General features: G+C 41.9%; 1 protein-coding gene across 1 annotated transcript in view; it reads left to right on the forward strand.

The window, feature by feature from the left end:
* Positions 1-24,611, forward strand: part of ttll12 (tubulin tyrosine ligase-like family, member 12) — a 63,097-nt gene that overhangs the window by 9,023 nt on the left and 29,463 nt on the right. Inside the window, exons 4-7 of the mRNA XM_028570388.1 lie at positions 3,310-3,469; positions 4,405-4,538; positions 14,533-14,609; positions 17,512-17,628. Coding sequence (XP_028426189.1) covers positions 3,310-3,469; positions 4,405-4,538; positions 14,533-14,609; positions 17,512-17,628 — 488 coding nt within the window. The remainder of the gene's footprint in view (positions 1-3,309; positions 3,470-4,404; positions 4,539-14,532; positions 14,610-17,511; positions 17,629-24,611) is intronic.

Below are 24,611 nucleotides of genomic sequence, written 5' to 3' on the forward strand. Positions count from 1 at the left end.
CTAGTCATTAGATGCTAGTCACAAAGCTTCGTGCACTCTGTCATACGAGTACCGGAAACAACAGCGACCGTTGCGACTGTGCCTTTACTTACCGACCGTGATGCAAACAATACGTGTGTGCGCGTTCATAGCGGAACATGATTTGTAAAAGCTATCTGAAGCCCAAACAACCTTGACAAACCTGTCTGTTTGGAATTAGCATGGCAGGTATTTAAACATAACGGCCTTGTCCCAGAGTCTAGACGTCTAGCTATATGAAAAGATAAACAATGCGACGTTTTTAATAAATGTAAATAAAGCAGCTAATATCAACATGGACAAAATCATGAATGTACTAATTTGCTTTTTTTCCATAAAATATGGAATATTTAAAATTGTCTGTATCTGAACCCCCCATAACAAAAACTGAAGCCAAAGTTATAAGAATTTAGATACTCCTCACTACACTTTAGCATTTATCTAGACTGTCTATTCATATATATATATATATATATATATATGTTTTATAACTGATTCTACTTCACTAACTAGACCACTAGACTGTTTGACTCTTTACACCATCTCAGCAGTGATATAGACTCTGTGTTCATGTGTCACATATCCATCGACTTACTTACACCTCAGTACGTACCAGCATTTGTAATGCCCACTTAATCTGCACTTTATGTAGCATATTGTATTCTGTTTTCTTGTACTGTATTGAATGTGAAACAGTAACACGCCTACGCTTTTCTTGGCCAGGTCGCCGTTGCAAATGAGAACCTGTTCTCAACGGCCTACCTGGTTAAATAAAGGTTAAATAAAAAAAAAAAATGAAAACAGTCAAGTGTATATATAAGTGATCTAGCTTCACACTCCCACCTGTAGTCTGAGGTCATTAGGTCAGAGGCTATTAGTGGTTCCCCGCACTTAGTTTAGAACTAGAGGGGATCAGTCATTCCAAGCAGTGGCTCCTAGGCTGTGGGATGACTTGCCTCCCTCTCTACGTTGTGTGGATTCTGTCGAATCTTTTAAAAAGCAATCAAAGACTCTGCTGTTCAAGCAGGCTTTTAGTTAGTCAAGGGTTTTTTATGGTTATGTTTTCTATTTGTATTTCAATTTCCTTGTATTTTAATTTGTCGTAATGTATTACACTTTATTGAGAAGCACTTTGCAATTTTTTTTTTTCTTTAATCTGTGAAATGTGCTATACAACTAAACTTTACTTATTTACCGTTTTATAATTTTTATACCTTTTGCATCTTATGAAGTTTTTATTGCTTTAATAACGTCTTGCTTGGTGTGCGTAGAAGCGGGGCACCTCTGCCTACATTACACATGAGTTTTGTAAAGGAAAAAATAAAGCATAAGTTCAGCTCCCACATAGCATTATTATATAATCCAAATAGATTAGACAATCACTTTGTAAATGTCAGCATTCAATTGTCTGCATGGTTACATACATGCTTGATGAGTGGATATTTAAGCATGCGTGTATTCAAAGGTATTTCATCTATTCTAAGGATCTTCCATATAAGGATTAGTTTTCAAGGTAACATTATCTCACAAAAAGAAATAGACTGGAATGTTTAAATCTATTAGAGCTATCTTCCATATAAGGATTAGTGTGAAAGTAACTGTCCCACAAAAATAGACTGGACTGTGTGAGGACAAAAAGAGTATAAAAAGGATTTATTCTGGTGTTCAAGTCTCTTGTGCACGCAGCGGTGTGTGTACAACAGGTGTCTCCTTCTCATGAGAGTTTGTTTGCGGTTTGAATAAATTTGATCTAAAATCCACGGAATCGTCATCCGTTGAAGTCTCCACCATCATTTCCATGATATCAGCCCGATATATCAAAGATGTTGTAGAGTTGGTCAAAATCCCTGCCATTAATCCACGAAGCGAAGCGCGACGTGTCAGGCTTTGGTTACACATCAGCTGCCTGGAGAGAGCGGGGGGGGGGGGGATGATGACACCGTTGCAAATGTGATGGTGATTGGCGGATGATCTGCTCACGCTGTCCCAAGTTAGACAGCGACAATGACGATGCGCCAGGGAAATTCAAAGGTAGCGTTCTAGAACTGGAAGTACCGGCACTACTTCTCGCTCATTGAAATTAAAGGCAAGAATGTTTATGTAACATGCACGCTATGCCCAGGAAAAATGACTTCATCCACATCTGCCTCAAGCAACTCAAATCTTATGAAGCCCCTCACATCAACACATGCTAACACGACACTTGTTGCTGCTGCTAACCCGACCCCCCAAGCCCAAATGCAGCTAGCGGGAGCTCCAGGAAGGAGACGGAGCCACTCTGTTAAAACAAGCAACGCTCGATTTTTCAGTTTGTCCGTAACATCTTTGAAGTTAAAGATGTTTATAGAACGTAATAGCATTATAGAACATAAAAAATGACGTCAGTTACTTTGCTGAGTAACTAATTACTTTTACAATGTGGAAACTGAGTTACTAACTCAATTACTTTTTGGGGGAAGTATTTGACATATGAAAATACATTTGAATACATGCAGAAGGAATATTTCCACCCCTCCATTATGATCGAATGCGCTTATTCTGTGTTGTGAAAAATCTCTTTGGTGTTCGGGGATGAAGCTGGAAAATAAGTTTGTCTGACACGCTGGAGTTCTCTAATTTATTTTCTTCCTTCTTTTGCAAAAGAAGGAGACGGTTTAACAGACTGGCAAGCAATCTGAGAAAGCGTGTCAGTGAACAAAGAAACTTCAGGGTTTTTATACCTGAGCATGAGATGGGAGGGACCGTTAACCTGCTGACACTGCTTCTTTTACTGCTGAGCTTTGAGCTTTTTGTGGAAGTCTTCCTCGGCCCGCCGAAGTCATTCTCTCATGTAGAGCTGAGTCTTCTTCAGGCTGCAGAAAACCTCCTCAGCCAGCTGCCTCATGTAGAGTGTGCATGAGGGAGACAGAGGGGGCCGCATAGGCTTCCATGACAGATGCAGGAGAAGCTATGATCACCTTTTTAGAATAATAAAGTACTATACTGAATCCCTATAACTGATATATTATATAGAAAATAGAGTTAATATTGTATAGTATAAAGTTAATATATATAAAATGATGAGAATATAAAAAACATGGAGTAATGGATAAAATATGAAAGAAATATCACACATCAGTATGACAGATAAAAACTTTCCACTACATCTGACAAAAGCATCTGCTAAATGAATGGAATGGAACGCAAAAAAAAAAGAAGGCCAAAACAGTGTGGACATAGTTGCCGTCTCAGCCGTCTCTCTGTCCTCCTCCACTTCCCCTCTTCTCTTCCTTTTTGTGTTTCCATGTGCAGTCTCCAGAGGACAAAGTTCCAGTGTGGTACATCATGGATGAGTTTGGCTCCCAGGTGCAGCACTCCGATCAGCCCAGCTGCGGCATGGCTCCCTTCTTCTACATCCCGGGCATGCTGGCCTACTCTGTGCTCTGGCCTCTGCAGGACCTGCAGGAAGGAGGTGAGAGCCGGACACACAAACACACACACACACACACACACATACACACATATAGGTAGATAGATGGAGGAATTTTAAAGGATACATCTGGAGATTTTTTTCTATTGCCAACTGTTGTGGCAGTTTTGCAATTCCACTCAAAATCTCTTACAGCATTGTCAAACTGTATCAATGGTCAGAGCATGGTAGACAAGACAAAGGTTAGTTTGCAATATGCACCCTGATGAGAAGCTGTTCACCTCTTTTATACCTCGGAGCAGTCTTTAGTCTCGTGTCTCCTCTGTTCATGCTGCCTCTGGCCAAGGCTGCTTCTTATCAGTTTTGGCCTTGCTTGATTGTTACCAACTGCTAGTTCTCCCACAGGCCCATTTATTCATGCACAGTGATAAATATGTTATACTTTCAGATGAATAGATGAATGATTCAGAGGATGAATCAAAGAATGTTATCAGGAGGCTGAGAGGGTGCAACATAACCTAACAGGATAGATATGGAACACAGTTTAGCAACTCCTCAGAATGACAATATAAATAACAAAATATAAAATAGTAAATAGGGCTGGGTGATATGGCCTAAAAATAAAATCCCAGATAAAAAAAAAAATCCGATTTAAGATTTAAATTTTTTTTCTCCCCCTACTTAAAATCAATCTGCAGATGAAAATGAATTTTTTTATATATATATATATATATATATATATGTATGTATGTATGTATGTATGTATGTATGTATGTATGTATGTATATATATACATACATACATACATACATACATACATACATTTTTTTTTTTTAAACAAACCAAAAAACAATATTTGTGAGCCGTTTTTAGAGAAAACCAAAGGAACAATAGGCTACTTACTGAGAGCCACAAGCGGAGGTCCAAGAGTACTGATAGACAACATTTCCACAGCAAAAACTGTATTATTTCCACAGATGAAGTAACCCGTGACTATGCGTATGGAGAGACGGACCCCCTGGTGAGGCGATGCCGTCTGTTACCATGGATCCCTGCTGACCTAGAAGGGGTCAGCAGTGTCACCACTGAGCCTCTGGACTCCTACTACGAGGTGAGGGTTACCACTTTGATGTATGAAACGCAACAGAAAGGACTTCACCTGTTCGACTGGCATTTGCAGCTTTTGATTTATGTTGAAGGTGCTGTAGGTAGGATTGGGAAGATCCAGGACTTATGCCGTGTTCTATTTACCTCGGAACGCGGAAGCCGGAGCTGGGAATGACGTCATACCCGAGTTGAATGCGTTCCATTTAAAGTCGGATTTTCATTGTTTTCATTAGCTCTAGCCCGTTTAGCTATTGTTAGCAATACCAGTTGATAACAATGCATTACGCCGTTTTTTTGTGCATGCAGACAGCGTAACAACATATAGAAGTTGGACATGCCTGTGTGAACGACTGATTTAGTGACACAAATAAGACAGAAGTGCTTATAACTTTATGTTACTGCAGCTTTCACAACTGTTGATACGGGGGGCAGCCATGTTGGATTTTGAACTCTGGCTACTGCGAGGTTGTCTGAGTTCCTAACTCGGAAATCTGAGGTCAGGGGACGTTTTTCCGACTTTGACCTCGGAAAATCCAAGTTCCGAGGTAAATGGAACGCGTCATTAGTCCCAAAAAATGTGAACATAGACAACTTCTCAGTCCCTGCCCCCTTTCCGCTAAAGCCCAAAACACTCGCCTAAGCCCCTCCCCCCACAAGGGAGAATGAATAGGCTTGTTGGAGATGAACTGCGCCTCGCCTGTAAAGTGGACGAGAGCAGGCGGGAGCAGCCGGGGGCGGTGACAAAAAATCCGCTCTCAAGTCAGACAGTTTTCCAGCTGATTCCAGCAGCCTTCAGGCTAAACAGGAAGTGACAGAAACACTGTGGTCCGATTCCGATTTAATAAAATGTTATCAGACCCATATAGCAGCTCCTACACAGTCTGCAGTTGTTTTTATTATGACAGAGTAGCTTTCAGAATGCTCTGCATGCGATCTGTTGCTGATTTACACTGTAGATGATCTGTAATCTGAACAGATTTAGTCTCTCAGACTTCTAAACATCACTATCAGCCTCACAACATGTGTTCTGTACAGAATAAGCTTTTAAATCAGACAAATTGCAGTTAAAATCCCTCTGATTCAAAATCAATAAAGTTTATATAAAACGTCATCATGTTGAGTCGATTCTGAACCAATCAGCTGTTCGATCAGCTGAGAGGCCAGCGTTTCCCACCATGCACTGGGTCCGCCTGCGTCCGCCTGGCTCTTGCAGTCGGTGAAAAGCAACTGCGCTACCTGCGTCTCGGAACTGCGGCCGCCATGGTCTCATGAGATTATCGTTGCCCACGTGTGCATGACGTCAGAGCAAGTCGGGATCAAGTCGGACAAGAATTTAACCGCCATGCATTGGGCGCCGATCGCTGGTGATCGATTCTGCGCAGACCCGGCTCATCTCGAACGGGCCTAATGTGTGTGCATGAGCAGTGATTGACACGCAGTTAGACACCCCCCCCTGGACCTGATTGGTGCATCTGAACAAGGAGCAGTGGATATTTGCAAATCGCACTACAGGCTGTAGGTGGTGCCAGAGGAGCTGGATTCTTTTTTTTTTAAGGTCCCATGACATGGTCCTTTTTGGATGCTTTTATATAGGCCTTAGTGGTCCTCTAATACTGTATCTGAAGTCTCTTTTATATAGACCTTAGTGGTCCCCTAATACTGTATCTGAAGTCTCTTTTATATAGACCTTAGTGGTCCCCTAATACTGTATCTGAAGTCTCTTTTATATAGACCTTAGTGGTCCCCTAATACTGTATCTGAAGTCTCTTTTATATAGACCTTAGTGGTCCCCTAATACTGTATCTGAAGTCTCTTTTATATAGACCTTAGTGGTCCCCTAATACTGTATCTGAAGTCTCTTTTATATAGACCTTAGTGGTCCCCTAATACTGTATCTGAAGTCTCTTTTATATAGACTTTAGTGGTCCCCTAATACTGTATCTATGGAAGAGGATTAGGGCCACTGGTGAAAAAAATATTTGAGTTCTGACTTTATTCTCAGAATTCTGATTTTAATCTCAGAATTCTGACTTTAATCTCAGAATTCTGACTTTATTCTCAGAATTCTGACTTTATTCTCAGAATTCTGACTTTATTCTCAGAATTCTGAGATTAATCTCAGAATGCTGCGCTTGATGACCAAATATATTTTTTAGATTTCCAGGGAGCTTCTTATCTAAACAATACGGTTAGATACGGTTAGATCTATCGTGTGTGACATGATGTCGCAGGGTCGTGGCATTATTTTTGCCATTGCACAGACTTGTTTTGCTGACTCCGATTTTTTTTCTTTTTCTTTATTCTAAGGTTTATGAATGTGAAGTATAGGGATAGGTTTTTCTGCCTCAGAGATGAGATGTTCAATTGTCATGCTGCAGATTTATGATCCCGTGTTACCAATAACTTTTATACTGATTTTAAAGTTGACTGTAGGAGATAGATCAGCACATGTTCACTACTGAATGTATAGATATAATTCCCTAATAGGTGTGAGACCTTGTGTCTGCCATCAAGAGTTATATGGTGGGCGAATGAGGAAAAATACAGAGCAATAATAGATTTTAACAGGTCCAAGATAAGCACAGTTCATAGTATATTTGTGTAGGTAGATAGAGCCTATGTTGAATACCCTTTACCTGCCTTTTAGTAAGAGATATTGTAAATGAGGAAAAAAAAGTGATTTAATGTGACATTAAATCACCTTCCAGGCTTTGCTATTATTATTATTACTATACTCCATTTATTACAGACTCATTTCAGAAGGTGAGGAAAGATTATTACCTGAACAAGATTAAGGAAACAGAATTGGATGAGATTTTTGTCCAAAACGTCTCCTGTGAAGTGGCCATCATCCTGAAAAGTTTGAAATAAGTTCATCCAGAACTGTGCACTTTGTTTGCGGAGGGTACCCCACCATCCCTCAATGCGCTGGTTTGCTGTGCTTCTTCCATAAAGGAAACTTCTCTCCCCTGCAAAACTGTCTGGGTGGTTGCGCCGCAAAAATATCTGCATTTCTTCTACACAACCATTTTCTGTTCCCCTGTCTGCACGAATCCTCTCTGGACATCCCCCTATGCTTGAAACTGTTTTGATGAAGTAACTTGCAACTACTTTAGGATCACTGTTCGTAGTATAGGCCTCCATCCATAACACATAGCGACTAAAGTCCTCTATACAGCCATTGATGGCAATGCCATAGGGCTTTAACTTATCATAGCCATCCATATGCCAAAGCACATTTGGCCCTCTGCAGCTGTATTGACGTCTTCACAAGCGTCTGGCTCGTCTTAATTCCACACCTTGTGGATCAACCAATTTGATGATGCGTCTGATGGTATCTTGTGAGACAACAAATCCCCGTTGAACTGCACAAAGATGTAGCCAACGGCAACCCTGCATCTGTCCATTGGTCATGTTGAACAAAGGCCAGCACTTCATCCAAGTCAGACTGGTTCTTCCTTCTGAACAGACCAAGTCTTCTACAAATTCTCTTTAAAGTCCGGACACTTATTACTATTTGATTGTTGTGTGCTAAAATTGCAAGTATTTCTTTGTTACTGAAAGAAAGTCTGAAGTAGAGTTTGATATATTCATCCAAATCTGACATAGCAGGCATTGTTGTGAGCAGCAAAACTGATCAAATCATATTGAGGGAAGGCTTTAACAGTAATTGAAGAGGGCGATTCGGTCTCCATAGGAGGGGATGTAATTTGTCAGCATTGCATCATCCATGAGCACGATGAAGTCGCTGTCAATCTGCACAGAATAACAAAGAAAAAAGACCATTATCTCCAAAGTGCATATTCCATAAATAATAAGGTTAAGCCTCATAAATCGACCCTTTTCAAAGTAGGCTCTGTGTCAATCCAACTGAAACCTTTGACTTTACCAGATCTCTCAATAATTTTAAATACAATGGTTCAAAAGCAAATTGATAGGTTCATTTATTCTAAGGAGTAAAATACCTGTGCATATATTTATATAAACTTGAAATCATACAATGTCTGTCAGTAACTTTGAACACTCCTTGTCCTACTCCTTTATTTGCTTAATTTAACTTCTATTTGTCCACAGCCCAGTTGAATTGGTGGATGAAAACATTAAAAACACTAAAGAACAGAGTTTCATACTAAAACGAGTGTCTCATCAGCGGACACTGCACGTCAGAAACATACAATAAGCTTAAAAACATGCTAACGTTGCTAGCTAACTCGTGTGTGTCAGAATTCTGAGAATAAAGTCAAATATTTTTTTCACTAGTGGCCCTAATCCTCTTCCGTATGTATCTGAAGTCTCTTTCCCAAGAGACTTTTGCCTTGGTGCAGAATTACAGCCACTAGAGCCAGTCCCACAATGAGCTTTCCTTAGGATGTGCTATTTCTGTCTGTAGCTATTGAGGAGAAGGGGGGGCAATGTGGAAGGGGGGTGGCCTTGACCAACTGCCACTTTGCTTGTTTGCAAGCCATGATGTCTCTCTCTCTCATGGGTGGGCCAAATTCTCTGGGTGGGCAAAGCAGAGAAAGGGCCCATCTGAGCTTTCATTTTCTCAAAGGCAGAGCAGGATACACAGGGCTCGGTTTACACCTATCACCATTTCTAGCCACTGGGCTGGCTGGGGGAACTCATATTAATGTTAAAAACCTCATAAAGGGACATTTTTATGCCATGGGACCTTTTTAAATGACCTGCTTCATGTAGTTCTACTGGACCATAAGGTCAGTTTCAGCAAATATGAGAGAGAGGTAGTTTTATACGTCTTACTTACTGCACCTTTTTAATGGTCCAAAAAAATCTATCTTGTTTCCAATTATACTTCTTGTTTCTCAAATCCTGGTTTAGATCATTGGGATATTGTTTTAATGCAACAAAAACAAAAAACATGTTGAAAGTAACAAAAATACCAGGATTAGGCTTCCATAAGCATCTACTATGCCCTCTTCTGCCATAGGGCAACACCAGTTACTGTCCGCGGAGCGGATGTTTTGGTCTATATTAAAAGGAGTTATTTCAGATACTTCCCTGATTGCTAGTTTATTAGAGAGACACACATGTCCGTACTAAAGGGCCCTCATCTGGGTCAGGGAACCCGGAGACGAGGCAAGAGGCTTTGATTACCAAACTAGACGTCCCCAACTCACGGGCTCTTATCCCCCTGTGTATGAAAAGCACTGCCCAAGGGGATCTTTACAACCAAATGATTGCTCTTAAGTACTCACGGTGTAAGGCCGCTCCTCCCAGAATCACCGAAGGTCCCTTCATTCCGAAGGACGCCCGCTAGCCTTCTTTGGTCGCTGAGCCGATAGAGGCCAAGCCTTCGGGGGCTCTGACCAGCCGAGCGGATAGGGAAATGCACTCCCGCTGGGAGATAACAGGAGGTCTGATTGTAAAGATCGGTCCCCGCCGGGCTGCAACTCGCTGCGGGCGGTTAAAGAGGAGTCTGAGCTGTTCCCCATGGGGGTGGCCCCCGCCCGTATGGCAGGGGTGGAGGAAAAAGAGAGAAAATCTTCCAAAAAGGGCACAAAAGATTTACGAAGTTTTTGGTTCCCTAGCTCAACACGAGCTCAGGTATTTTTATTTTATATGAAGCAGAGAAAATAAAGAACAAATACGCTAAGTTGAATAAAAATGAAAATGAACGAAGACCCAAACCTAGTAGATTCTGGGTAATTCCTCTGTCTGCTGAGGTACTGAAGCCCTTGCGTCCGAAGCACAAGGTGGACCTAACTCAATTTCCTGCCGGCGAAGCTCCCCTATTTATGTACAGTGTCGGTTTCGGTTCACTCCCCCAGGCGCAGCAAGGTTTGTTTCACCATTTTTTATGTCCATATAGGGTGACACATATTAATTCAAATACAAGTCATAAGGCATGTACAGGAAATTTCACATGTGACCATGTTCTGTCTCTATGCATTACACAAGCAAACAGCCCAGTTCAAGGTCACGTTAATGCAAATGCAGCTCTACGCATTACGCAAGCTAACAGTAATACAGCTAAATCATGTAGGACTGCCCGACTTCCATCTCCAAGCTTATGCAAATACTAGTCAGTTTTACAACTGCACATGTTTACATTCAGCCCCATCCTCCTCTCCTCTTACAGCATGAAGGAATAAAAGAGACCGAAGACCAAATTCTGGTCTGTCCCAAATGGCCAGACTTAATCTGACTCCAATTCTATGGTCACTACACCCTGAAAAGTGTTTGTTTACTGGTAGATCAGAGAAATAAAACTCAGGATTCGGAATAAGACTCAGGATTCGTTCAGTTAAAGTTAATAGTTTAGTGTTTAGCTTTAATGAATGATATTGCAAAATACAAAAACTTGTGCACAAGGATCAGATTACTTCAAGACAAAACAGCCTATTGCTAAAACCTAGCAAACAGACAGAGTGTCTCCCAGCATCTAATGCCGGCTAACCCAGAACCCTCACTTTTTATCCACTTTCTCTGCTTCATCCGTGGTGCTGTTCTCAGACCTTCTGCTCTCCTGTCCAGTCCTCTCCGACCTTTCGCCACGATTTTTGCAACAAGTGTCAGAAGACCCCTTGGCTTCCTCAATCCACGGTCATTTGGACAGCTTGTTAAAATTAAGTTACTTTATGATGCATTCCGTTTATCAAATGTATACATTGGTTATAGATTTTATGATGTTCTCGCCCAACTGGGCACCTGCGTATTTTTCTCTGCCGGGGAGTAAAAAAGCCAAGGGCATTTACGACTTCACCACATTTTCTCACTGCTTGTGAACACAGTCCCATTGTTCTTTCACCCTGTTTATCTGGGAAAGGAATCCTCCTTTTGGTTCAAGTTTTAATTATCTTTTTCGGGCAAATGCTGCATCTTCAATTTTAATAATGTCTTATCACTTCCCAAGACCAGATGGCTTCCTCACGCCTTACACTATACACTTAACAAAATAATCCTACAAGCAGCAGTCTCCTAATCTGACAGACAGTCATAATGCAATCCACAGCAATACATTTCTAAGCAGTAATATCGTTATATCAGTAATATTGTTAGCTGTTTTGGGGTTAATACGTTTCTAAGCAGTAATATAGTTTTAGCTGTTTTGGGGTTTTCAACTGAACCTCCGTTCAACAGAAGGTAACTTTGTTCCACTGAAATAGATGGAGTGGACTGTGTGAGGACAAAACGAGTATAAAAAAGGATTTATTCTGGTGTTCAAGTCAGTCGCTCTTGTGCAGACACTTGTGTATGCTCAACGGTCGTCTCTGTCAGGCGAGTTTGTTCACTGTTTTGAATAAAGCTCCAATTAACCTGAAATCATCGGACTCGTCATCTGTTTAAGTCTCCAAACATCATTTCCAGTTATCAGCCCGATAATGAATGTGACGGCTTGGTGCCTGATACAAATGCTGTGCTTTCAGATGACGTTTTGCCTGTAAATTGTTCAAAGCTCACTACGTAGTCACTACTGTAGTGACACTGGAGATGATCCACGTAGATGAGCTGGAAAGAGAGAATAAAATGGAACGTATAAACCTTTCTTCATAATGCTAGTGAGGTCCGTCGAGTTAGCATGTTTAAATTACCACGCTGAGGTTTTGTTCCAACGGTTCAAATGAGACACAACGATGAGTAATTCCTGCATATACAGGATGTCACCGTCATCTAAATCAGTTAAAAATATGCAGGAGGAACACATTTCTTAATGGGAAAATAAAGCTAAAAGGTTTCAGTTTCCTGGGGTGGCAGTAGCTCAGTCAGTAGGGACTTGGGTTCAAGTCCCAGTACAGACCAAAGTACAGAGTGTGGATTGGTAGCTGGAGAGATGCCAGTTCACCTCCTGGGCACTGCCAGGTGTTCTTGAGCAAGGCACTGTACCCCCAACCGCTCAGGGCTCTGGTCCAGCACTGGCAGCCCACTCACTCTGACATCTCTCCATTTGTGCATGAATAGGTCCTGAGCATGTCTGTGTGTATTTCAGGCCTGTGTGGAGTGATTTCTAGCGAACACCTTTTCTTAAGGTGAATTTTATCTGGTAACATGACACCTGTGTGTTAAATAGCCCAAAGCCCCCCACTCTACTGACGCCTAGCCAACAACCTTAACGAGTTCTACTGTCGCTTTGATAGACAAAGCATTGATAGACAATGGGACAATGGGTCAGTCCTGTAACCACCCCCCACGACACCTCCCAACAGCTCCAGTTACAGTGCATCACCTCCACCTCCCCCACGTTAAAGATCCCCCCAATCTCAACTTCTCCACCTCTCTGATCAGCTGTCTCCGGTGTTCACAGACATTTTCAACACCTCGCTGAAGACATGTCACGTGCCAGCCTGCTTCAAGTCCTCAACCATCACCCCTGTTCCCAAGAAGCCAAGGACCACAGGACTTAATGACTTCAGACCCGTCGCCCTGACCTCTGTGGTGCCTGTGAGCGCCTTGTGCTTTCACACCTCAAAGACATCACTGACCCCCTCCTGGACCCCCGGCAGTTTGCCTACAGAGCCAATAGGTCTGACGATGCAGTCAACCTGGCCCTTGACTACATCCTCCAGCACCAGGACTCCGCAGAAACCTACACCAGGATCCTGTTTGTGGACTTCATCCCGGCTCTGTTCCAGGAGAAACTCTCCCAGCTTGGTGTGCCTGACTCCACCTGCAGGTGGATCACTGACTTCCTGTCTGACAGGAAGCAGCAGGTGAAGCTGGGGAAAGACCTCTCCGACTCACAGACCACCAGCACCGGATCCCCTCAGGGCTGTGTTCTTTCTCCTCTGCTCTTCTCCCTGTACACCAACAGTTGCACCTCCAGTCACCCGTCCATCAAGCTTCTAAAGTTTGCGGACGACACCTCCCTCGTCGGACTCCTCTCGAGTCTGCCTACAGGTCGGAGGCTGACCACCTGGTGAAGTGGTGCAAGCAAAAAAACCTAGAGCTCAACGCTCTAAAGACAGTGGAGGTGGTTGTGGACTTCAGGAAGATTTCAGCCCCACCTGCCCCCATCACCCTATGTGAATCCACAATGTCAATTGTCAACCCTATACTTTTTTTATTGTGATCGTGCACAGCATCCCGGAGCTATCGAGTTCATTTTTTAAAGATGCATTGATCACACATGTATAAATATTTTAAAAAAGTATTCTCATTAATAACATGACATTGGTTGAAATGTACTTTGTTTCTTACATACACTGTGTTTCTTACCTGCATGTTATTTCTGTCAGGCCCATTAAAGTAAAGTATAACACACAGACAATAAATGCAATAAAATGAAATTTTATCGAATAAATTATGAATTCAATTTGCCGGTATGGCTCTGTTCAGAGGAGAGACAGCAGCAGCAGCATTAGGGGATGCTCACACAGTTTAAGTCTGGGAGAGCTTACTATTCCCCCATATGAACAGCGGCAACGATGACACAGAAGCCTACGCCACGTTATACACGACAAGGTGGAGCTGGGGAGCAGTTAGGAACAAACTAAAGTAGCTTTAAATAGGGCACCCTGTTTGATTGACCAGCTGATGCGCTGATGCAGATCAGCTGGTGCAGGTCAGCTGGAGCAGCTCAGCTGATGCAACCGTGTTGTTGGCCAATAGCAGTTAGCAGCGTCTTGACTACTTGGCTTGCCAGAACTGACGCTGGACGCTCAATTCCTGTCATTCCTCTCCTGGTGCCGTTCTTCGTTAAAAGCCATAGTACATATTCTTTCTAAAAGCTGTCTCCTTGGTGCTTGGGATATGTCTCACAGTCTCAAATTCAGCAGTAGAAGTCAGTCAAGCTCTGAAATCCTTCACCATCCAAACCCCTTTAAACAAATCACTCCTACATCAGTTCGATACCTTTTACTAGTGCATTTGTTGAACACTATTTCACACCTCTCAATGTCTTCTCCAGCATGCACAAGTTGATATTTTGATGGGAAAAGTACACACGTAGGCAGCAAGAATTAATTTTGATCAACTCACAAAAGTCTCATTCATATGGGAGACTGTTAGGTCATCGCTGTCCTCTGTGTCTGTTTCTCCAGGCCATAATATCGGAGATTAAGGAGCAGCTTCCTGTGGAAATCCAACCCTACAGTGTGCCAGAGGACAAAATCCTAAAGTAAGTCTCTCACCTCAGCAGCTCAACATGGGAGCTACAGAGATAAACAGCCATTGTGCAAAATATTAAAGCAACATAATATACACATGTACTGTACGCTTTTGTTGCTGATTTCCTTTTAATAATGGACTTTAGTCGGACTGATGGGTTGAGAATGTATATCATTTACTTTTTTATTATTGTTATGGTAAGCACACAGAGCTTAGGAATGTCCAGCAAAGGTTGCAACATCTCAGTGAGAAAGTCACATTTACAGTTCGAGTTCACCCAGAACCAAATGTAGGGCATATTACCAGCATAAAAAAAGTGAACTGATAGCAGGATCTTACATTCATCAGATGTGAGGTAACACTGCTTACCCCCTCCCCCCTTCCCTCCTTTCTCAAGGTAATTGTAACACAGTGTTGGAAAGATCTCAGGTCTAGACGCAGACGAGACATTACAGAAGATACAAGCTGCATTTGTTGATAAATTACTGGGCACATTGCACCATGCTTAGAGTACTAGAACATACTTACATTTGGCAGGGGTCTCTGGAACCAAGGGAGCAGACTTTTACTGGAAAAGGAATTAGCCAAAAAGTTGTCTGTCTTGCATGCTGGAATCATGTGGAGCAGTCTCAAGGGGGGGGGGAGATGGGAGTAGGAGAAGTGAAGAGTTCAGAAGCTCCAGCGGAAAGAGGGGTAATCTGACCTCAAGCACAACAATTTAAGGAATCTACAGAGAATCTTGCAACTTGCAGGAAGGAGTATCAGGTCTCCTATGTGTGGTGCCGCTGCTAGCCATTTTGGTGCCCTAAGCATAATTCCTTTATGATGCCCCCACCCTGTTTTTGCCAGTTTCACTTTTTATTATCAAGCATATAACTCAATAGCAATAACACAATAGCAGCATCACAATGTAACACCTAAGAACAATAAAACGAAAAAGCAAAATCAACTTTGTAAACCCAGTACACAGAACAGACAAACCATACATACACACAAGTATTGGGATGTGCACAATCTTTGTAGAAATGAAATAATCATCCATAAATACAAACTCAAAAGCAGCAGTATACAAGTTAGCAAACTCCTTCAATAAAGCAAAGATTTAGAAGCAGAAAAGTCACACAATTTGACTTTGTCAACACACTATGTAGAACAGCTAAAACTATCAAAATAAAGCAGAGATTTTTGCTGTGTATCTGTCCCTAAACTGCTTGTTGAGGGTGGTTGATCAGGGCTTAGTACTGTTGTGGAGTCTACGGATGATAAATCTAATCTAATATAAAAGCATAGAATGAATAGAATGAGTTGCAGTATTGCACACAATTCAACAATAATGTTTGCTTTATATAATTCATGACATTTTATATTTATATCTTACCTACAGCAATAAAAGCAAAATGACACACCTTACACAAGACTACAATTCTGAATCGTAAACATTGTTTTACCATTTAATTGAATACAATTTAAATATGTCTACTACAAAACATTTTTCTATTTCACTGGCATGCCTTTGCAGCCTGACATGAATGCAGTCAAAAGGCCAGTTCATTTTGTCATGTAGCTGTCCCATTCAGATGTAGCTAAGCTAGCTCTAGCAGTTAACACTGAAAGTCTGAGTTCTTCAGACTTCACATTATCAAGAGCCTTTTTCTGTCCCACTGCACATCCAACACCCCGCCTAAAGTGAACTAAGTTGGTGAAGTGCGTGACGATGATTTTTAGAGCGGTGTCCAAAGTTTGAAACAACGACCAAAACCAAAGACAAGAAAATACGTAGCGTTGACCACGATCTGATCTAAAGAGCCGACTGGTTGACTATCCCTTTGGAAAAACAGCTGATCTGTTGTGCACCACTCACAGCTGATCAACAATCTACTAGCACAAGTGTAACAGAGCTGTGTGGTATTGTAATCAAATATATAAATGAAAATAGATTGAGTATAACTAATATTTACATATACATATATTTACATATAAGCCTATATGCAGGTGCGTCCCGTCAGAGCAGCCAAAGCGCCAAAAGCTTCCCCGGACTTTTTGACAAGTGTCCTTGACAAGGTGTGTGTGTGTGTGTGTGTGTGTGTGTGTGTGTGTGTGTGTGTGTGTGTGTGTGTGTGTGTGTGTGTGTGTGTGTGGGCTTATTTTGCAGCTCAAAGCGGCGGCGGCGTGTACGTATTAGCAATAACGTCAGCTAGTTTGAGGTGTATGCATAGGCTAACCATTACATTAGCAGCACATTTCTCCTATTTAAGAATGACTAAACATGCCTGCAAGTGATGCACATGCACGGGCATTCTTCTTCTTCTTCCTTTTCTCTGCTCCTGACTCCTGCTGTCTTTTCGAGGCCATTTCCAAAAAAAAAGTTGACATAGCCCAAACTTCGTCAGGCGCAACAGACCACTGAGATAGGGAAGGGCACATAGGAAGGGCACCCACGGGGAGCTTGGGAAGTTGAGTGTGTGTGTGTTTGGGGAGGGTGGTGGGGGTGCACCACCATCGTTACTTTCTTGAGCAATGAAATATATCTCTTGTTCTGCCTGTTTTGTGATATACATGCCTAAAAAAAAGTGCCTAATATTTCTATACTGAAATAATATCGGCATTATAATTATTTTGACTATGATGATTTTTCTTTCATTCATTATTTTTGGTGCCCCCTCAGCACATGGTGCTCTGTGTACAGTGCGTGATGCGCGTGGTGGGAGCGGCGGTGCTGCCTGTGTGGGTTTCTGGCAGGCTACATACTTAGAAACCCGTTCTAGTTTCCTGGCCAGCCTTTTCTCTTCACTAATTTATTTATCTCTCTTTCTCTTGTTTTTTTGTGATGTTGTGTCCTCCTTACTTCTTGCCGTCATCATTTAAGTGTTTTCCACACACACACTTTTTATCGTTGTGCGCTCTGCTTTCAGGGTTTACTCCGACATGTCCCAAGTAACAAACAACCTGACCCATCCACGGTTCCAGCTGACAGAGGACAAAGAGGAGGCTGACGTCATTTGGAGCTATAATCACATCAAAGACTACAGGTCGGCCACAAAGCAACACACACACACACACACACAACATATATTCACACACTCCTGGTGGAACCAGGCTGTGATTATTGCCACTAAATGTGCTTGTGAGTCCAGCATTTAAGGCCTTTTTAAAGGTTTTTAGTTGTTCATTATTAAAATCTGTGTTGCCCGTTCACAAACTTGTTCTTTTTCATGAATATTTAACACCATCAATTCCAAGTATTCCTATTGGCTTGAAATTTTACATTTGCATTTGCATCCATATTCATGCTCCATCTTGAAATACGTTAGCCGGTAAGGGACATACAGGACATACTGCTCCACCTTTTGCATTTTCGCTGTCACATGATAAACTCACAGCTGCTGCTAACGCTGCTCATGGGTATCGTAGCTTCCCGGCCCCCCGGCAAGTTTGAAGAAGGAAACATGGAGGACCACACGTATTCAAAATCCAAAATTCAGGAACAGGAGTCTTCTTACCTACCTACATTGAACTACGTGGTGCGAGAGAGTTGATTGCGATATATGATCTCAACACTAGATGGGAGAAATTCCTACACATTGGACCTTTTAAGTTTTAGTGACTGAGAGGTAGAACAAGGCAACTCAGTTGACAGTTGTGAAGAATATAAATACCAGAAATGCTGAACCCACTTGAGTAAAAGACCGGGAAGGTAGAACAGTATATGAAATACATGGCCTATCCCAAATCCTAGTTTGTGCATCCCCGATTCCTTTCCCCGCCTCTTCTCCTCACATCTTTTTTGATTGATTTCTGGATCAAGACGATAAAACGGTGATCCTAAGGATGACATGCTAAAGCAAAATACTTATTTCCAGCACGGTCCTTAGTCTCGCACACAGGAGATTTTAGCGGAGGAGTCGAGCAAGTGATGTGAGCGGAGAGGAGTCAAGGTAACAAATGGCATTTAACAAATGAGACATTCTTTACTCTGAGCCTCATTTTAATGGGAGGCCGATTTTAAAAATTACTAGCAGCACTGCCACTAGTCTATGAGCAGAACACAGTTTATGACAACTTCGATATTTACTTTTCATTCAGTTTTCCGCCATTGGAAAAGAGACCTCTGTAAAACTGCTGCCAGGACACCTCGAACTACAAACAAGGTTGATTATCACTCTATTTTGAATTTTTTTTTAATCCATGGAATTTTTATATTTGAAAAACGTCCCTGGAGCCGAGAAAAGCTGCAACAATGTAATGGCAAAATGACCTTTAAACATGATTGTTTTTATATTCTACATGATTTTCTTATATTCTTCTACATGTTAAAATTAGAGTCTTCAGGTGGAACAGCTCAAATCGTAAACCTTGGTGCCACTTGGAGCTATTTTCTTTTGGGGCCTCTTTCTAGCTTTCTGTTTTAGCAGATAAGGATTAAAGTACAACCATAAACAAGTGTGAACTGTGTCTCTTGGACACATTCTTTCTCTCCCTGGCAGCTGAGATAATGCGGTGTTGTGACTTGTCTTAAAACCGGGGCAAAAGGGAAGGTTGGAAAGACATTCCGAACTGTTTTTAGTGTTTTGTTGGCTGTTTGCTCCTGCTAAAAGTATTAGGAGGAGGGGTGGCTCTGACTGCAACAGAAACGTCTGCCACAACATCACCACAATGTTAAGTCTACGGGCCGGTAGGAGAAACACTACCGCGCATATTCAGTGGGCCACATATCACTGAAGTAAACCAGGAAGCTCACACACTTTTTTGCTGTATGCTCCAGGAGAATAATCATTAATTCTTGAACCAAATGTGCAAAATGTTTGGGATCTGGTATCCAGCTATTATTACACATCCGTGTTTCTACCAAAATAACGTGGAAAATGTCAAGTACATAAGATAATGAGTCCCCAAATACATACCTTACCAAAGGCTTGTAACAGCAGCTAGTAAAAGTAGATTGGGCCACTACTAAAGGTTTATATATGCCATAGGTTCAAAGTAATATGTTGACTGTAAATGGAGGATTGCTGTATATGGTTGCTGTCATGTCAGGTCACTTTTAGTTGCATATATAATAGTTGTCAGCCAGAATGCGTGTTATACAGTTTGGAAGTTTGAACCATTAAACTGACATTACGCACATTAACATCTAGAGCTGTGTTTCAGTGTTTTCATGTTTGACTTTTTGAATGCATTTCATCTTAATCTGGTCTAATGAGAGAGTGATGCTTCTGTTATGTGTAATTTACGGATGTAAACTGCAGAAGGTGCTCTCTGCAGTTTGGTGCTGCAGCTATCGATTATTTTAGTAATCGAGTATTCTACCGATTATTTTATCGATTAATCGGATAAGACATACTTTTGCTTTACAGTAAACAACAATAGCAAATATATAAAAGGGGTTTCCTTTTTTTGAAAAAGCAACATTTTTTATTGCCTGTATTGCGTACAATAACAGGGATAGATGCTTATATTTTTAAGCATGGGCCACATGGGCCACCAAACCCCCCCCCCCAGCAGGGCTATTCAACTACACTGTTCTGGGGGGACACATTTTAAGAAGGCTAATCTACTGAGTGAGGAGAAAGAATGCAGACATCACCGGCATGGTCCGGAGACGTCATTCACACGCATATTAAGTAGCCGTGAGGTTCTCCAGTGGGGAGGGGCTGGTTTGTCTCTGGCAGCAGCTAAGTTTACAGACATTTGTCAAAATTTCAAGATTAGTAGCAAACTAATAAACAGTTAGATTACAAACCGACAGCTTTCGTTTTAGCTTGTTGGTAAAACATGGCTATTAGCAGAGTAGCGTGCTGTAGGCTAGTTGGGTAAAACAGCGCGGTGGACGAGAGCAGCAGACCTTAGTCAGCCTATCTCGTGTCGGGTTGGCTACGTGGAATGGAGGAGTAGACTGGATGTTTTCTACTGAGATGATATAGCAGCATGTTTGCAGCTCAAAAATGATCCCAAACTTTCTGTCGTTTTCTCTCGCCTGTTTCTTCTCTTAAACCCTCACTGTCTTCCTTCATTTTGTAATCTGCGCCGTCAGTCCACGGATGTTTTAAGCGTCAGTCTTGTGTCCAGCGTCAGCCCGTTGTGCGTTAGTAATAATCGTCCGTGCGGAAACACAGTAAGCCTTAGTTACATTGATTAAACAAAGCTTTGAGGCAAAGGATTTTGCGATCGAGGATTTTTATTAATCACATTAGCAATGTGTAATGAGCAACAATAGTGTAGTTGCATATAACATATCTATGGTGGACAATTATTGAGTTAATTATTTTCCTTTTTTACACACAATCTGCAGTGGATAATACAAATATGATGTTTTTTTGGATGGCACTAAACCATTGGACTATATATATATATATATATATATATATATATATATATATATATATATATATATATATATATATATATATATATATATATATATATATATACATATATATACATACATATACATACAGTACAGGCCAAAAGTTTGGACACACCTTCTCATTCAATGTGTTTCCTTTATTTTCATGACTATTTACATTGTAGATTCTCACTGAAGGCATCAAAACGATGAATGAACACATGTGGAATTATGTACTTAACAAAAAAGTGTGAAATAACTGAAAACATGTCTTATATTCTAGTTTCTTCAAAGTAGCCACCCTTAGCTCTGATTACTGCTTTGCACACTGTTGGCATTCTCTTGATGAGCTTCAAGAGGTAGTCACCTGAAATGGTTTTCCAACAACGTGAAGGAGTTCCCAGAGATGTTAGCACTTGTTGGCCCTTTTGCCTTCACTCTGCGGTCCAGCTCACCCCAAACCATCTTGATTGGGTTCAGGTCCGGTGACTGTGGAGGCCAGGTCATCTGGCGCAGCACTCCATCACTCTCCTTCTGGATCAATTAGCCCTTACACAGCCTGGAGGTGTGTTTGGGGTCATTGTCCTGTTGAAAAATAAATGATGGTCCAACTAAACGCAAACCGGATGGGATGGCATGTCACTGCAGGATGCTGTGGTAGCCATGCTGGTTCAGTATGCCTTCAATTTTGAATAAATCCCCAACAGTGTCACCAGCAAAGCACCCCCACACCATCACACCTCCTCCTCCATGCTTCACGGTGGGAACCAGGCATGTAGAATCCATCCACACAAAAACATGGCGGTTGGAACCAAAGATCTCAAAATTTGGACTCATCAGACCAAAGCACAGATTTCCACTGGTCTAATGTCCATTCCTTGTGTTTCTTGTCCCAAACAAATCTCTTCTGCTTGTTGCCTCTCCTTAACAGTGGTTTCCTAGCAGCTACTTGACCATGAAGGCCTGATTCACGCAGTCTCCTCTTAACAGTTGTTCTAGAGATGTGTCTGCTGCTAGAACTCTGTGTGGCATTCATCTGGTCTCTAATCTGAGCTGCTGTTAACTTGCGATTTCGGAGGCTGGTGACTCGGATGAACTTATCCTCAGCAGCAGAGGTGACTCTTGGTCTTCCTTTCCTGGGGCGGTCCTCATGTGAGCCAGTTTCGCTGTAGCGCTTGATGTTTTTTTTTGCGACTGCACATGGGGACACATTCAAAGTTTTCGCAATTTTCCGGACTGACTGACTTTGTTAAAGTAATGATGGCCACTCGTTTCTCTTTACTTAGCTGATTGGTTCTTGCCATAATATGAATTCTAACAGTTGTCCAATAGGGCTGTCGGCTGTGTATCAACCTGACTTCTGCACAACACAACGGATGGTCCCAACCCCATTAATAAGGGAAGAAATTCCACTAATTAACCCTGACAAGGCACACCTGTGAAGTGAAAACCATTTCAGTTGACTACCTCATGAAGCTCATTGAGAGAACACCAAGGGTTTGCAGCGCTATCAAAAAAGCAAAGGGTGGCTACTTTGAGGAATCTAGATCTAAATATAAGACATTTTTTCAGTTATTTAACACTATTTTGTTAAGTACATAATTCCACATGTGTTCATTCATAGTTTTGATGCCTTCAGTGAGAAGGTGTGTCCAAACGTTTGGCCTGTACTGTGTGTATATACATACATACATGCATACATGCATACATGCATACCTGCATACCTGCATACATTACAAACTCACAGATCACCTGTATGTAAGTGTAAGTGCAGATTAAAAACTCTAGAAACATTTGTCACTTGGCTTTACAATCTGATCTGATCTGGGTGGGCCGAGCTGATTTAGTATATTCAGCACATGCCTGCCATGTCTGCACCAGTGAGCCACCCTCAGACATTTCATCTGCTCCTGGAATGGCCCTGCAGTGCAGACAGAGTTTGGGATTCCCAAAAGTCTAACAGCCACCACCGGTTCCTCTGCTTTGTGAGTTGTACAAATTTGGTGGGAAGTTGAGAAAGCTAATTTACATGAAGCGACATGCAGGGTCAGATAACAATTAACCGTATAATGGTTTCTCAGGTAACAGTCAATTTGCCAGTGCGGTTCTACAGACGAGTGACTCATACAAGCCATTGAGACATGAGTGACTGCTAAACAGCAACTGCTCAACACTGTTTACATCCATTATTAGTGGGAATGCTGTTCAACAGCATTCCCACTGTTATTCGATTCTTTATTTTTCTGCTTATTCCGTACGTTTTTTGGCTCTCCGTAACTTCTGCAGCTATTAAAACCATTCAACTTTTAAAATGTTCAACTCTTTCAGCTAATGATGGGACTTCTTCAACTTTTTTTCTACTATTTATACTTTTAAAATATTAAGCTTTTTAAAGGAACACGCCGACTTATTGGGAATTTAGCTTATTCACCGTAACCCCCAGAGTTAGACAAGTCAATACATACCCTTCTCATCTCCGTGCGTGCTGTAACGCTGTCTGACGGCTCCAGCGGCATCAGGCCAGCACAGAACATGCAGGTGAATGGTTCCAGTTATCCTACTGCTCCGAATAAGTGACAAAATAACGCCAACATGTTCCTATTTACATGTTGTGATTTGTAGAGTCACAGCGTGTACAAAAAACAACGTAACATGAGACACAGCTGTCTTCTAACTGTAAACAAACCTGGAACTATATTCTCAGGTGGAAGAATATAGTACTTTTGCGGAGTGATATGCTCGCAGCAAGCCTGTCTGAGAATATAGTTCCCGGTTTGTTTACTGTTAGAAGATGGCTGTGTCTCATGTTACGTGGTTTTTTGTACACGCTGAGACTATACAAATCACAACATGTAAATAGGAACATGTTGGCGTTATTTTGTCACTTTTGTCACAATTCGGAGCAGTAGGCTAGTTGGAACCAGTTACCTGCAGGATCTGTGCTAGGCTAAGCTAATGCTGGAACCGTCAGACAGCGTTACAGCACGCACGGAGATGAGAATGATACGTATCAACTTGTCTTACTCTGGGGGTTACGGTGAATAAGCTAAATTCCCAATAAGTCGGCGTGTTCCTTTAACATTGAAGTGAATGAGAGCATCCTTCAAATCCTTAAAATCTTCTTCCGCTCCCAAAAGTTTCAGCTCCTTCATACTTTCACCTACTTGTGGTGCTCAGGATGACGTCATTTGACTGAGATCTGATTGATCTGAGCCTTTATTTGAGAGCTTGCTCTCAGTGTCTGAATTGCTGCAGTGTGCTACAGGAGACCTAGTAAGACCAGGTGCGATTGCGATCAGATTAAAGAGCTCTCCTCACAGACATCAAAGCATGTCTACAAACACGGCCCCAGGCACTTAGTAGCCATGACAACCCTTTCACAGACATGCACTTAGTAGCCATGACAACCCTTTCACAGCCAGTCCACTTGAATACTGTAGTATTCAACTAAAATAACTATAAACATCAGTCTATATCCTTTGCATTCCACTTCTGTCTGTCTGTCTGTCTGTCTGTCTGTCTGTCTGTCTGACTCCCTCCTTATCCGTCTGTGTCCCTCCCTCCCTCCCTCTGTCTGTATCTCTCCCTCCCTCCCTCTCTTTCTCTATGCCTCCCTCCTCCTTTCTCTTTTCTCTGTCTTCCTCCCTCCTTTTCTCCCTCCTTCCCCCT

Source organism: Perca flavescens, chromosome 23, assembly GCF_004354835.1.
Source record: "Perca flavescens isolate YP-PL-M2 chromosome 23, PFLA_1.0, whole genome shotgun sequence".
NCBI classification, from domain to species: Eukaryota; Metazoa; Chordata; class Actinopteri; order Perciformes; family Percidae; genus Perca; species Perca flavescens.